The sequence below is a fragment of the Mandrillus leucophaeus genome, unplaced genomic scaffold, assembly GCF_000951045.1.
Source record: "Mandrillus leucophaeus isolate KB7577 unplaced genomic scaffold, Mleu.le_1.0 Scaffold789, whole genome shotgun sequence".
NCBI lineage: Eukaryota > Metazoa > Chordata > Mammalia > Primates > Cercopithecidae > Mandrillus > Mandrillus leucophaeus.
The window spans coordinates 232,218-247,388 of NW_012108574.1; the positions used below are offsets into that span (position 1 = coordinate 232,218).

At 47.9% G+C, this 15,171-nt stretch overlaps 1 protein-coding gene across 2 annotated transcripts in view; it reads right to left on the reverse strand.

Annotated features, from left to right (window-relative positions):
- Positions 1-14,661, reverse strand: part of TBC1D21 (TBC1 domain family, member 21) — a 15,211-nt gene extending 550 nt beyond the window's left edge. Inside the window, exons 1-10 of one of the 2 annotated variants that reach the window (XM_011967114.1) lie at positions 14,459-14,661; positions 7,040-7,147; positions 6,800-6,903; positions 4,344-4,438; positions 3,699-3,809; positions 3,487-3,587; positions 2,409-2,505; positions 1,969-2,069; positions 837-953; positions 61-144 (exon numbers count right to left, since the gene is read on the reverse strand). In XM_011967114.1, coding sequence (XP_011822504.1) covers positions 61-144; positions 837-953; positions 1,969-2,069; positions 2,409-2,505; positions 3,487-3,587; positions 3,699-3,809; positions 4,344-4,438; positions 6,800-6,903; positions 7,040-7,147; positions 14,459-14,518 — 978 coding nt within the window. In that variant the 5' untranslated portion in view covers positions 14,519-14,661. The remainder of the gene's footprint in view (positions 1-60; positions 145-836; positions 954-1,968; positions 2,070-2,408; positions 2,506-3,486; positions 3,588-3,698; positions 3,810-4,343; positions 4,439-6,799; positions 6,904-7,039; positions 7,148-14,458) is intronic. The other variant, XM_011967115.1, reaches the window with a different exon arrangement.
- Between the last annotated feature and the right edge of the window lie 510 nt (positions 14,662-15,171).

Here is a 15,171-nt window from a genome sequence, read left to right on the forward strand (position 1 = left end):
GGAGGAGGAGGAGGAGGAGGAGAAGGAGGAGGAGGAGGACAAATCACTGGGGTAACTTACATCCTTCTGGATGAGCTCAGCATAAACCACGCAGGCAGCGGAGATCAGCTCATCAGCATCAAGGTCAATGAGCTTGTTGCAGGCCTGCGCAGGAGCATGGAAGCTGTTGTGGATGGGGCTGGGGCAAATGTCTCCCTGCACTCTTGGGCACAGGCAGCTGCCTGCAGCACCCAGGGAAGAAGGATGCTGCTCACAGCAGTTGCTGGGGACCACCTGACCTCTCCCCAGCCTGCTTGGCTCAATGCCTAAAATTTGATATTTGGGGGCAATGGTAAATGTTAGCTTTCATGTTAGGCTCTAGGGAGTCCTGGAGTTCCACCAAGTGTCTTAGGGTCTTCGAAGGATGACTTGGTTTATATTTGGGGTGCCACCTAAGATTTGTTTCTTCCAACAAAGACTTCAGTAGCTTTTTTAAAATGATGGAAAACTCTAGGTCCTTCTGCTTCAGGAATATCCCAGGGCCACGGGGTTGACTGCGAGATGGTAGAGCTTAATGGTTAGGGAGTGTTCAAGGCCTCCGTTTCCTCATATGTTAACTACGAGTGATGACGATGGTTATAGCCTCTCTGTGTCAGGCTTGTGGTGAGGCTTAAATGAGCTAGTCTATTAAAAGCCCTTGGCACAGTAATCCATACCTTAGCTCTCATTGCCCTTCCTGCCTGGGGGGAAAAGGTGGCACTGGTGCCCAGCACCCCATGAGCCCCGGTCTTGCAGCTGGAGTGGGGTGTCAGGGCCTCCAGGAGCTGGGCTGGTGGCTTGCCCGAGGGTGCTCTCACCAGGAGGATGTCGTCCCCGCCCATGCTTTCCTGCAGCACCTGCTCCCGCACCATCTGTAGCATGCTGTAGGCCACCAGCACCTGGAAGTTCCTGCAGGGCTTCCCCGTCAGCAGAACCTGTGGGTCAGGGCGTCTCAGTCTGGGCCCCGTAGCCTGAGACTGCAGATGCCCTGAGGATGGTGAGGTACCCACCAACCACGTGCCCGGGATCAGCCATTCCTGGGTCTTGCTGCTGACTTGCTCATTCATTCATTCCTTCCTTCATTCACTCACTCATCCATTCACTCAGGCATGTGCTCACAGGTACCCCTGACTCTAGGCATTGTGCTGTCTTCTGGGGGATTCAGAGATTGAGGCTTCAGGGAATTCATTGGATAGAGGAAGGGGAGGGAGGCAATGAGGGGTGGGAGACACTAGGAAACTGTCGAATTTGAGTGAGGTTTTGGCAAGCAAGGGTTGATGGGAATTAAATGACACAAGGGTGTCACCAAAGGCCTGGGTGTAGTCATGGACTTGGGCATGGAGACCAGCCAACCAAGAGGGAGGGACAGGCAGGTGGGAATAGATCTGTGGGACCCTACATGTCAGGTGGATGGTTGGGCTGGACTCTGCAGGCAGCAGCGGCCATGGGAGGGCAGTGATGGGTGGGCGTGGCATTCCTCAGGGGGTTCATCTGCTGATGGCTCTGGGTATTGTGATCACAGGACTACAGGTGTCCTTGGGGACCCACCTTCTGTGAGAGAGTTCCACAGGAGCAGCACTCTGGGGAAGGGGAAGGCCAGGGCTGGGGGGACAGCTGGGGAAGTGGAAGCGTGGGGAGGCCACCTGGGCAGGGAAGCAGGGAAGTGGAGCTGCAGGCCCAGGCTCCCACCGCACAGGCCAGAGGGCCCTCCTGTGTCGACTGCCCACAGAAGGCACAGCCAGTGAGGCCTTTGTGTTAAATGAACATATGGACAAAGTGATGCTCCAGCTTGCTCCAGCAAGATGGGAGCAGGGTTGCTGACCCAACAAAACCCCAAGATACTGAACTCTATCCAAGCCAGAAGGAAAGGGAGACGCAAGGAAGACTTGCAGCTTCCACTCTGCCCGAGGGGTGGAGCCCAGCCTGATGATCCCCAGTTGGGCACCTCACCTCCCAGAGCCTCCAGACGTCATCGAAGGACTTGAAGGCACGCTGGAAGCAGAAGCAGAACCAGGGGAAGAGAGACTGCACAGCTCCTGCACCCTTCCCTTCTGTGGGGAGAGAAGCCGAGGCTGTAGTCAGGGAAAACACACATGATGCAGCAAACACATGCAGATGAGGCCAAACTATGGAGCCTGCAAAACACTTGGGAAATACAAAAAGCTTGCTGCCCTTTTTCCAGCTGCCCTAGGAGATGGTTTAGAGTCAACTTTCAACTGTCCAGACTCCAACCCCATCCAGATAACCCTCTTCCCAGGGCCTGGAGAGGCAATCAAATGACTCTGCTGCTCTCCAGCCCCCCATGATTAGGGACGACAGTTGGGTCCCAGCCCCTCTCCCATGCCTACCCTGGGGGGTGGGTGAGGTGGCAGGAGGTGAAAGCCACTCACTTAGGTGCTCAGCAAACATGGGGTCCAGGAAGGTGATCAGGGTGCTGAGCATGTCTAGGTTCTTGCTCACGCCAATGTTGATGACACAGCTGTGTTCCTGCACACGACGGTGGGAGACAGACCGAGTCCTCCTTGGCCTCAGGGCACTGTAAGAGTCAACTCTGCTTCCCCCAGCTTCACTTCTGGAGGCTCTGTGTGTCTATCTGTGAGCTGGGCCCCCATGTCTCTACAAGTCTCTGTGTGTGTGTGCACATATCTGTGTGACTGTGATCTGTATGCAAGTTTGTCTGTATATGTTGTGCACCTCTGAGTGGCTGTGTAGAGAGAGAGTGTGTGTGTGTGTGTGTGTGTGTGTGTAGTAGAGTTTCTCAACTGCAGTTCACAGTCTAGTGAGCCCGGTTGCCCAGTTCTTCCCTCACACAATAGTGTTGGGGCAGAGCCGACTGGGACAAGGGAAAGGCAGCCAGCACATTTGCAGGGATGGTGGGGTGGAGGGAGGCATGAGGGAGGGTTCTGGGCAGCCTCTCACAGATCATGAGGAAAGGCTTTCCAGGGAGGTGTTCCAGGGAGCTGCACCTTCAAAACCCCTCAACTTGGACTGTGAGGGAGTTCCTGGGAACTACTGAGTTTCCTGGTGTGCCTGGAATTCAGGTTATGTGAAGGGAACAGCCCTGAATAACTGGCTAAGGTTATTGGATTTTGTTCTGGAGGCCACGGGGAGCCATTGAGGAAGGAGAGGTGAGGAGGGAGGAGAGTCGTGCTTGGGGAAGAAAATGCCAGGAGAGGGCGCCATCCCTGGGCCTGGCGGATTCATGCTCTTTCAAGGTTTGTTGAGAGGTGGACCCAGAGCTTTGCTCCATTCCCCTTCTCCACTTCAATGCCTCCCCACCGCCACTACTTTGAACCACTGGGTTTAGCATCACCCTCCCAGGCTCCTCTGAGACCCAGAAGACTGGAGGGAATGGTTGGGGTTGGAGGGAATGGCTGGGGCTGCCAATGCCTGCCCAGCCTCAAGAAGTTGTTTGGGGAGTAGTAGGGGGTGGAGAGGGGCGTCCCTGAGCTCAGGCCTTGCCCTCACCGTTTTCTGCAGGAAGAACTGGAAAAGCCAGAAGGTTTCGTGGTCGTGCTCCACCATCAGCTGGAAGAGCATCACCATCTCATGGAAGCCCTGCTGGTACTCTGTGGCAAAGAGGGGGTTGGGGAGGAGGGGCTGGGTGGGAGGGCCTGGACCCCTGGCTTAGGCTGGGCCAGGTCCCGGGAGGGCATTGACAAGCGGAGGCTGAGGCTCACCTGCCTGCGTGTTGCAGACGTAACTCAGGAGCAGGATCTTCTCTAGCCTCTTCTTGTCGATGAGGACGTTGCCCAGGGGGTCTTTGTCGTAGAGTTTCTGAATGTCACGTGCTAGGTTGGAAGCAAGGGGCAAGGGGTGGCACCAGATCACATCCAGCAGGGCTATGGGTGAGTTTCTTCCCCTACTCCAATGGGCAGGCCCTAGGACATCCTGGAGGGAGAGGGAGCTGTGAAAGGTACATCAGCCCCTGCCAGGCTCAGTTCTTCACCACACCCTGAGCTGTCTGTGTTTCTTCCCACCTCCAACCCTTTGATGAGGCCATACCCTCAGCCAGGAATGTCCTCCCCCACCCTTCCTCTCTGTCCAGTTCAAATCCAACCTCATTCAAAGCCAAAGAAAGGAGAGAGGAAGACCAGGCAGCAGGAACGTCATGCGCCCAGGGAAACATGGTATGGGGCATCTAGGGCCACACAGGAGAGACTGGTGGGGTAGATTAACCAAGGTTCAGCTGGCAAAACTCCAGGCACAAGTCAAAGCAACTCCCAGGATCCTGGAGCCATCCCTCCCTGGAAGTGACTGAGAAGGGGGCAGAGTTGGCTTCAAGCCCTCCCTCTGCCCAGCCCTCTCCACCCCACTTTGCTCACCAATGTTATTGCGAGTCTCTATGAAGTTCCGGTGCAGGTTTTCCAGAAGGGGCTGAATCTTCTCATACATTTGGCATAAGGCCTTGTAGTTCTTCCTGTGAGAACAGAACTAAGGCTGAACAAGGTGGTTTCCCCCTTCTGATAAGTGGAGAACGAGCAGCTGCAGCTACCTGCGATGCTCTCCCTCATCTCAACCTGTGCCACCCTAACTGTCCTCCAACGTGCACCTGGAGTGCAGAATGGAGACGATTTAACCTCCTGGGCTCTGTACTCCAAACACTGTACCTGAATCCTGGCTCTACACCTTAATAACTGGGTGTCCGCCACTGGAGGCAAGCCTTGGGGACATCGTTTTCCATCTCTAAGCCTCAGTTTCCCTATCTGTAGAATGGGCATAATACTGGCACCTGTGCCTAAGAATTGGAAGTGCTGAGTGAGGCGGTGTTTTGTCCTCATTATTAGAATATGATTAGTTGGTATCGCTGGCTGCATGGTGGCCTCCAAAAAAACATATCCATGTCCTGACCCCTAGGACCTGTGAATGTAACCATATGGGGAAAAGAGTCTTTGTAGATGTGATTAAGCTGAGAATTTCCAGATGAGATCCTTAACTTAAGACTTTCCAGGTGGACCCCAAATCCAATGACATGTGTTCTTATAACACACAGAGAGGAGAAGGCCTCACGACCACGGGGACAGGGAATGGAGTGAGGCACACCAGCCGAGGAACACTGGGAGCCACCAGAAGCTGGGAGGTAAGGAAGGGTTCTACCCTAGAGCCTTTGGAAGGAGCCAACACCTTGATTTTGGGCTTGCAGCTCCAGAACTGTGAGAGGACAGGTTTCTGTTGTCGGAAGTCACCCAGCGTGTGGTACTTGCTAAGGCAGCCTCAGGAAACCAACACAGGTGGGCTCTTGTCAGAGCTCCCGAGCCTCTCTGAGCTCCCCAACCCGGCCCTCACACCCCCGTCCCACCCTCGGTCACTCTGGCTGGCCCCGGCGTGTGAATCTTTTCCACATCCTGTCTGGATGCTCCCTTGAGGCTGGGCCTAGCTCCTGCTTCAGGCTCCCAGACCTGTGAGTCCACCTCAGGCTACACCGTGATGCAGCCACAATCCAAAGGAGTCCGTTCCTCTGATGGGAAGATATTCAGCAGTGGAGTCAGTCTGACTCAGCCAGTGTGTACGGAGACCTCCCACGGACAGACAAGGTCAGGAGAGGGCCCAAGACAAAGGCAAACTGGCGGCAGCCTCTGCCCTTATTTGCATTCAACCTGGGAGGGAAGACACAGGCTCCAGTCTCACTACTGTGGCACCAAGTGCCCAGGGTCGTAGAAGTGCAAGTCAAGGGCCTCTGACTTGAGGGAGGGAGCATTCCTGTCAAAATCATAAAAGCTATTCATTCCTCCCCTGTGCAAGGTGCCTTACCTGTATTATCTGATTCAGCCCCCACAACCACTCTGTGAAATAAACTGTAACCCGAATTTTATGAAGGAGGAGGCTGAGACTTCAGCACTGAAGTTCTTGGGCAAGTTCACCCAGCATGTAAATCAGAGTGCTGAAATTTGAACCCAGTTTCCAAATCCAAGACGGTCCAAATTCACAGCTAGTGTGTTGTCTACTGAACCAAAGTGCCTCATCCCTGGCTCCCTTGGGAGATCTGGGAGGGCTGCTTGGAGGAGGTGCACTGTGGGATATGGGCCTTGAAGGAAGGGTGGGCTTTTGATAGGCGAATGATAGAAATCCATTGTGGAGGAAAGAGAAAGGGTGAACCAAGGACAGAGAGGAGTGCAAATGTGGTCTGTGCTGGGGCAGGGGTGGGGCAGGGGCGGGCAAATGAGGAGTCAGTGAGGCTGTCAGTGTGGTTGGAATGTCAGGCTCTGGGATAGTGGGCGATGTGGAGCTCGGATCAGTAAGTTTTTGGAAGAGATGTGCTATTTGAAACGTTACCAATTATACCACTGGGAGTGTTTCATCTAAGGACACAGGCAGCCCATACTGGGTTTTGTACCTTCCCCCTGGGCACTGGGAGGAAACACTGGACACAGGCGGGGAGTGGGGAGACTAGACCCAGGAGGCAGCTCAGCCACAGGGGGCAGGGAGGAGGTGGAGTTGGGGTGGCACCCAGGGAAGTGGGCGGCAGACTGTGTTCAAAGGCTGCTTCAGAGGGGGAATGCATAGACCCTAGGGAAGGATGGGACTTGGGGGCCCAGGGGTGGGAGGAGTGGCTGGCAAGCCCATGCCTGGCAGTTGGTAGGCTGGTAAATGGAGCTCAGGGAGAGAAGGCACTGGCATGAACTGGCCGCACCTCCTGTGTGCTGTGCCTGGGTCAGGAGGCGTGGGGTTCCTCTTGGAATGAGAAGTTGCATGGGGGCAGAAGACAGTCTGCAGGCTGGGGAGGCAGCACCTGCCACCTGCAGGCCCCCCTCCCATCCCAACAGGGTCTGGAGTGTTCTACCTCCTCATGCTGTCCACCGTGAGCCGCTCATCCTGGGAACTCTGCCATGAGAAGTAGCCCGTGAGGAACTTCCAGGCTTCAGTCCTCACGAAGGGGTGCAGACCCTGGGGTGGGGGTGGGAGTTAGGGGTCATGGGCTCTTCGATGCCTACCGAAAGGGCCTCATCCAACGCCACACCTGCCCCCTGCCCGTCCATGCTCCCAGTTCCAGGGCAAGGCCAAGGGTAGCTTGGGGACCCACCCTTTCCAGGATGTTAACACAAATGAAGTCCCGTGACTTGGCCAAGTGGCCGTTCTCATCAAAGAAGCTGTCCCATTCTGTCTTGTCAATGGGTGGTTTTCTCTTCACCTGGCAAAAGCAGCAACCAGTTCCACCTTATGTTAGGAGCCTTCAGGTTTTAAGTGTGATTTTAAATAATACATTCTGGACTTTGCAATATGAATCAAAGCACACAGCCTGACTTACTTCTGGAAATCTATCTTGAGTACATTACTGAAAATATACAGAAAAAATCCTGTATGCACAATATAACTTTCATTGCACATTACTTACCAACATGAAAAATGCAAGCACTCTAAATGTTCTGCAATAAGGGGGTAGTTAAGTAAACTGTGGTTTATGTGCTCAATGGAATATTTTGAGGCATATAAATGTTGTTTACAAGGAATGAATAATAATCTGAAAAAATACAAATGTTAACAGAAAAAAGCAGAATACAGAATTGTGTATCTAGCATTTTCTCTATGTGCTATACTCTGTAGTACAACTATGGCACTCATAGTAATACCTCTCTATGTATTGTGTCTGTTATCTATTATAATAACACCCCGCATAAACTCTAATATATAATGCATTGACTACTATAAAGTTGTTAGAAAAAGACTGAAAAAAATACAAAAAAAGTCCCCCCCACAACTAAAAACAGCAGTGATTATCTTTGAGTGATAGGAAATAAGTACTTTTTATCCTTTTTCTTGTTTTTTTTTTTTCTTTCTTTCTTTTTTTTTTTTTTTTTTTGAGACAGTCTCACTCTGTTGCCAGGCTGAAGTGCAGCGGTGTGGTCTCGGGTCACTGCAACTTCCGCCTCCCGGGTTCAAACGATTCTCCTGCCTCAGCTTCCTGAGTAGCTGGGACTACAGGCACACGCCACCATACCCAGCTAATTTTTGTATTTTTAGTAGAGAGGGTGTTTCACCATGTTGGCCAGGATGGTCTTGATCTCTTGGCCTCAGGTAATCCACCTACCTCAGCCTCCCGAAGTGCTGGGATTACAGGCATTAGCCACCGCACCTGGCCTTTCTTGTACTTTTAAAATTTTATATAATAATGTATACTGCTTTGATCATAGGAAAATATAAAATAAGCATTAATTAGACACAGTTATGAGCTCCACTTTACCTTTCCTGGAAATGTAAAATGGTTCATTATGAGGGATGGTTTCTGCTTTTGATAAGGGAGTGTGTGTGTATGTGTGTGTGTGTTGTATATATCTGTGTGCTATGTGTATGTGGATGTGTGTGTGTGTGTGTATGTGCTGGAGAGAGGTGAGTGCACTGTATGCAAAGTAATTCAAAATGCTTATAAAACAATAACTAGGGTCAGGTGCAGTGGCTCATGCATATAATCCCAGCACTTTGGGAGGCCAAGGCAGGTGAATCACGTGAGGTCAGTTCAAGACCAGCCTGGGCAACATGGTGAAACCCTGTCTCTACTAAAAATACAAAAACTAGCCAGGCATGGTGGTGCATGCCTGTAATCCTAGCTCCTCGGGAGGCTGAGGCAGGAGAATTAAGTGAACCCAATAGGCAGAGGTTACAGTGAGCTGAGATCATACCACTGCACTCCAGACTGGGCAACAGAGCACATAATAATAATAATGTCTCTAATAATAATAACAATAACAACAACAACGACAACAAAACAACTAGGAGTGAGGGTTCCTGTTGGAATAAGAGAAGATTCCTTTCTTCCTGGGGTATTCCCTTCTACTGGCGAGAAGAGTATCTTGAAATGCCACATCGCAGACATAAAGATGTGCTGATGGACAGAGCTGAGGAGACAGGTAAATATACACACTCCCAACTTCCCATTAGTATACATCTGAATATGTGACTCAAAATTAAATTTGCATACAAATCACTTAAGTATCTTCTGCAGGTTCAGGTTCTGATTCAGAGGGTTTGGGGTGGGGCCCAAGATGATGTATTTCTAACAAGCTCCTGAGTAACAGGTGATGCTGCTGGTCCACAAACCACATGAGTAGTAAAGTATTAGAAGGTAAAACAGGCAGGGCATGGTGGCTCACGCCTGTAATCCCAGCACTTTGGAAGGCCCAAGTGGGCAGATCACTTGAGGTCAGGAGTTCGAGACCAGTCTGGCCAACATGATAAAACTCCGTATCTACTAAAAAAAATACAAAAATTAGCCAGGTGTGGTGGTGGGGCGCCTGTAATCCCAGCTACTCGGGAGGCTGAAGCAGAAGAATCACTTGAACCTGGGAGGCAGAGGTTGCAGTGAGCCAAGATCGTGGCACTGTACTCCAGCCTGGGTGACAGAGCAAGGCTCCTTCTCAAATAAATAAATACAGAAATAAATGAAGGCAAAGCAGCCTTGTTAACTAAAAATCAGAGCCCACAGGCCCCAAATCGGGATAATTTCCACTAACTGTATGTTTGATGGAAATGGATTGAGAAACACATTCTTTAATAACTCGTGTGTGCCCTGTCATCTGGACCCAAATAGGACATATGGGCCAAGAAGTTACAAATCTCAGTGTGGGCCTAACCCTGGGAAGCAGGGTCTGCCCTGATGTGTTCCGCACCTGCATAGACACTGCCACTCATCAGAGCGAGCTTTCTGCCCCTCTGACTGTCATCATGTTCTCCCAACCTACACTCATTCAGAAACTGCAACACTCAGCATGCGATGTGGCAGGAAGCAGAAGGGAACAGGCAAAGCTGGGCTGTGTCCCGGGATCCTTAACTATAAAAGGAAATGCTTTAACTTTAGAAATGCATTTCCATAAGGATTTTAGTCAATTTGTCCATTTCTATAACAAAGGCAGCTGTGATTCTGGTGGAGACTGCATTGAATCTGTAAGCCAGTTTGGGAGAACTGATGACACTATTGAGTCCTCTGACCCATGAACACAGTATATTTCTCCGTTTATGTAGGTCTTTTAAAATTTCTCTCGGCAGTGTCTTGTAGTTTTCAGTGTCTACGTCATTCATGTATTTTGTCAAATTTATCCGTAAGTATTTTATATTTCAGATGCTACTATAAAAAGCATCATTTTAAAATTAAAATTTCTAATAGAAATACAATGTACTTTTATATATCGATCTTGTATTCCTGCAACCTAGTAAAACTCACTTATTAGTCCTAGTGGTTTTCTTGTGGATTCCATGGGATTTATGACATAGACCAGGGGTCAGCAAATTGTGATCCATGGGTCAAATGTGGCCTCCAATCTGTTTTTCTAAATAAAGTTTGATTAGGACACAGCCACACCCACTCATTCATTTTCATCTGTGGCTGCATTCATGCTATGATGGCAGAGTTGAGTAGCTGCAACAGAGATTGCATGGACACAAAGCCAAAAATTCTATTGTGACCGTTGCAGAAAAAATTTGTCAACTCTGACATAGATGAGCATGTTCATCTGTGAATAAAGGCAGTTTAACTTCTTCCTTTCAAGGATGGATGCCTTTTATTTATGTTTTCTTGTTTTCCCGCACTGGCTAGAACTCAAGTGCAACGTTGAATAAAAGTGATGAGAGAAGACATTCTTGCTTTGTTCCTAATCTTAGAGGAGCGGCATTCAGGCTTTCACAATTCAGTATAATGTGAACTCTAGGCTTCCTACAGATGCCTTTTATCAGGTTGAAGACAGTCCCTTCCCGTTCTATCATACTGAGAGTTTTTAATTAGGAATGGATGTTGGATTTTGTCAAATAGTGTTCTGTACCTATTGAAATGGTCATATGGCTTTTCGTTTTTGAGTTTGTTAGGATGGTAAATTACACTGAATAATTTTGAATGGTAAATAAGCCTTGCATTCCTGGGATGAGCCCCACTTGGTGATGATGTGCTATGCTTTTTATACATTGTTGGATTCTATTTGCTAAAATTTTATTTAGAATTTTTGCATCCATGTTCACAAGAATCATTTGCCTGTGAGTTTCTTTTCTTGTAATATCTCTAATTTTGGTATCAGGGTAATGTTGGCCTCACAGAATGAGTAGGGATGTGTTTCTTTTTTTTTTTTTTTTTTTTTTTTAGTTTTCTGGAAGTGTTTTTATAGAATTGGTATCATTTCTTTTTAAAATATTTGGTAGAACCAGCGAAGTCATCTGGGCTAAAGTTTTCTTTGTGGGAAAGTTTTTAACTACAGATTTCATTTCTTTATTAGATATTAGGATGGAGTCAAAAGAAATTGCTTTATTTTTGACTTTAAACATTAGGAATTTAAAGGAACAGGACATCTTCCTTCTAACTCACTTTAAAAAATAAAAGCAAGCAATACAGGAAACAATAAAGAATTAATAAAAGCATAAAGCATAAAAATGATAGAAATCCAAATAAATTAATTATGAAAATAAATGCATTACATTCTCTTATTAGCTGTAAACATTAAAAAGTAATTGATGATGTGCCAGACACTGTTCTAAGCACTTTATATATATCAACCCATTTAATCTTCACAAGTATCTATGAGGTGGTATAGTTCTTGAACTGTTTTACAGATCAGGGAACTGAAGCCATAGGAGGGTTAATTAGCATATCTGAGACCACACAGAAAGTATCAGAGCTGAAGTTTGAACCCAAAGCTGTTTGATGCAAGAGTCAGAGGACTAACCCTAATGCCATGCTGGGAGTGGGAGGGGCAGTGGGAAGGAATTAAAAGGCAAGGATTTTCCACTCAAATAAAAAATATGTATCTTACGTAAGCTGTGAACAAAAGAAATACCTTAAAATCAAATGTCCTACAATGATTAAAAAATAAACGACGAACAAAGGTATGACAAAATGTCAAACACAATGGAGAGATAATATTGAAATTAAAGTAATATGCACAGCACACCATAACAAAACATACAGCATCAACACAACAAGACAGAAATAATTAGAAACATCACAAGAAGACATCTGTTGAGTATTCAGAGACTTTGCATCTCTAAACCTCTACCTGCAACTATTGGCCATCTGCCTACTTTGCCATGGTTGAATTTGTTTATAAAACGTCACTGCTTCTTCCTTCTAGGAAACTTCATTTGTCTACACCCACCAGTTCCCTGTATCTCTCCAAACCTCAGCAAACTATAGGCCACCCAAAAGACTATCTAAGACACTTACTATTAAGCCAAGGACCAGAACAAGAAGGCTGTTGACCTGTAGAAGGCCAAGGGGGAAATGTCACTTAGAAGCCCCCTGTCTACATACACACTACCTACTTGCCTATGCTAGAAATCAGAGAATGTGTATCTAGGCTCCTTTAACGTGATGGAGATTGTCAGCACAGTGGCTTCTCAAATCAACCTTCATCTTCCCATGTTCCTCTGTTCTTTGCTCAACCAACCTATTAACACCCTTTCCCATACACTGGATATAATGAGCTGGTAATCCAGGAGGGGAACTATGCAGTTTGCGAGGGGCTGGCTACCTCCAGCTCTGCAATGGTGCCTTTCCTAGTCTCCTGGGAAGCATAGTGCTAGATAGAGCAGCTGTGGAAATCTCTCACCTTCAGGGTGTGTCTAGGCAGGTTAAAGCTCTACATCAGCAAATCTGAGGAAGCCTTGGCCATTGTTCCCCTGGGGAAGGGGATCAGAAGTGGGAGCCCTAAGTGGCTCAGCCCCTCTAAAAGTTTCCTGCGCTAGAGGCCTTGGCTTCAGGCATACATCTCCTCTTGCCACTGCATCATTGGGTTAGGGCTTTTCTCCCTTATTTTCAGTAAAATAAGAAAGCTTTTGGAGGACAAGAAAAACTTTTTATGAGGATTTTGATGCCAAGTTTCTCTGAATACTCAGAGCCACAGAGCCTCCAATAAAGCCCAGGGAAGGCCATTGACTTTGCTTAAGGTTCCTTCCCTCCCTCCCTCCCTCCCTCCCTCCCTTCCTTCCTTCCTTCCTTCCTTCTTCCTTCTTTCTTCTTTCTTCTTTCTTTCTTCTTCTTCTTTTTTTTCTGGATGGCGTCTCGCTCTGTCACCCAGGCTGGAGTGTAGTGGCACAATCTCGGCTCACCACAACCCCCACCTCCTTGGTTCAAGAGATTCTCCTGCCTCAGTCTCTTAAGTAACTGGGATTACAGGGCTCACTACCATGCCTGGCTAATTTTTTGTATTTTTTAGTAGAGATAGGGTTTCACCATATTGGCCAGGCTGATCTTGAACTCATGACCTCAGGTGATCCACCCGTTTTGGCCTCCCAAAGTGCTGGGATTACAGGGGTGAGCCATTGCGCCCAGACAAGGTTCTCTTTTCTACTCCAGTTCACCTGAGGACAAGATATACTCCCAACCGTAACAGGGGGTCCCCACTTCAGCAATTATTACCACACCAGGTGTGGAGGGTGTACCATCAGTACAGCACAGTGATGAAGAAAATGGTTTTAAACAGTGGTTCACAAAGCTAATTGTGCATCAGAGTCCCCTGGAGGGATGAGTTACAAAAAACACGGATCTCTGGGCTTCGTCTCAAGTTTCTTGTTCAGAAGATCTGGGGCCCAAGAGTCTGCATTCTTACAAGTTCCCAGTTGGTGCTAATGCTGCAGGTTTGGGTGCCACACGTTGAGAATATTGATTTTTGCACCCCACCTGTCTGGGTCTAAATACAAGTTAAGCCACTTACAAGCTGTGTGACTGTGGGCAAGTGACAAAGTCTCGGTGGCTCCATTTTCTCATTTATAAAAAGAAGACAACAGCATTATTCACCTCATAGAGTTGTGATGAGAATGAATGACTATAAATAAAGCATTTAGAACAGTCATCGTATATAATAAATGCTATGTGACAGTTTATTTTATTAGCCTTCTCTAAGCTCAGAGAAATGAGAAAGATATAAAGAAAATTTAAAGCAAGGCCTGGTGATAATTTGCAATAAAGCAATAACATTTAAAATTCAGGGACGGGGTGTCCATTTTGCATTTTTATGTATCACTCTCTTAATCACTATGATTAATGAGACCTGAGATTGGCTAAAGTTATTGTAATTAGTTATGATTTTGAAAAAATACTGTGTGGAAAATTTTTATGACTGAAGCCGACTTCTAACAAATAGCTGTATCTTGTAAACTGGGTTTAGAACTAGCTACTAACAAAAGCATTACTGCCACCTGGTGGCCGTATACCAAAATTGTTGGCAAAAAGCGCTGATGAAAATCTATCAACATCTTCAGGGACGTGCTTGCAAACCTACACAACTCAATAAAGTTAGAATAGCACATTTGGGGAGAAGGTTTTGCTGGCTTGGAAAGAAGGTGAAAGGGTGCTTGGATATCTCAGTCCTGTTCTTGGGCTGATGGTAAGAGTAAGGTACAACCGCCCTTGCTCCACCTTCTATGTTAGCTCAGGGTTCTAGCTTTTCCCACCCAGCAGGGGAAAATGGTCCCAGTGTCAACCAGAGGCTGGGGAGGGAGGCACTCAGAACTGATGAAGAACACGCACCAGGATGAAGGAGGCTGACTGTCTGGCAGAGAGGCTGTTTTCAGGAGAGAGGGTGGTCATGGCCTCTGCTGTCTTCCAAACAGCCTCTGATCAGAACTCACTTGGAGCTCTAGTGATGCTGAATCAGCAGAGGAATGTGATCTTCCTTTTCGGAGATGGGTTGCATTCCCAGGAGGAACTGGCTGCTCCTGACCTCCCACACTGGAACAGGGCCGGCCAGCGGTGTGTCACAAGGCCCCCGGAACCCTCATCACAATGACCTGGAAGATAGGAGGACCCACCTTTAGAGATGAGACACAAGCAGGAGAGGAGGGATTAAAGCTGCTAGTTAGGGGAAAAAAAAAAAAAAAAGCAAAACTGCAGTACACACAGTGGAGGTTGGATTCAGAGGACCTGGGGATCAGAGTGGACTATGCTGGTCAAGGAAGGCTTCCAGGGAGAGGTGGGTCATGAATCCTTGCTCTCTATCTCAGACTCTTCCTCTGGACTCTCTTAGCTGGGCTCCCTCCCTATTCCATCAGACCAGTGCCCAAAGTTGGAGAATAGCTAGAAACCAGGCTTCAGATGTCTTGGGTACCAGTTACAGATTCAGAATCAGTATGTTAGGGCTGGGGCCTGAGGGGCTGGGGAATGTTTTTGATATGCCTCCTGGGGTGACTCAGATTCAGCACTGGAATGGTAGCTTCTGGGGTGGAGATCAGTTTTACTTAGCT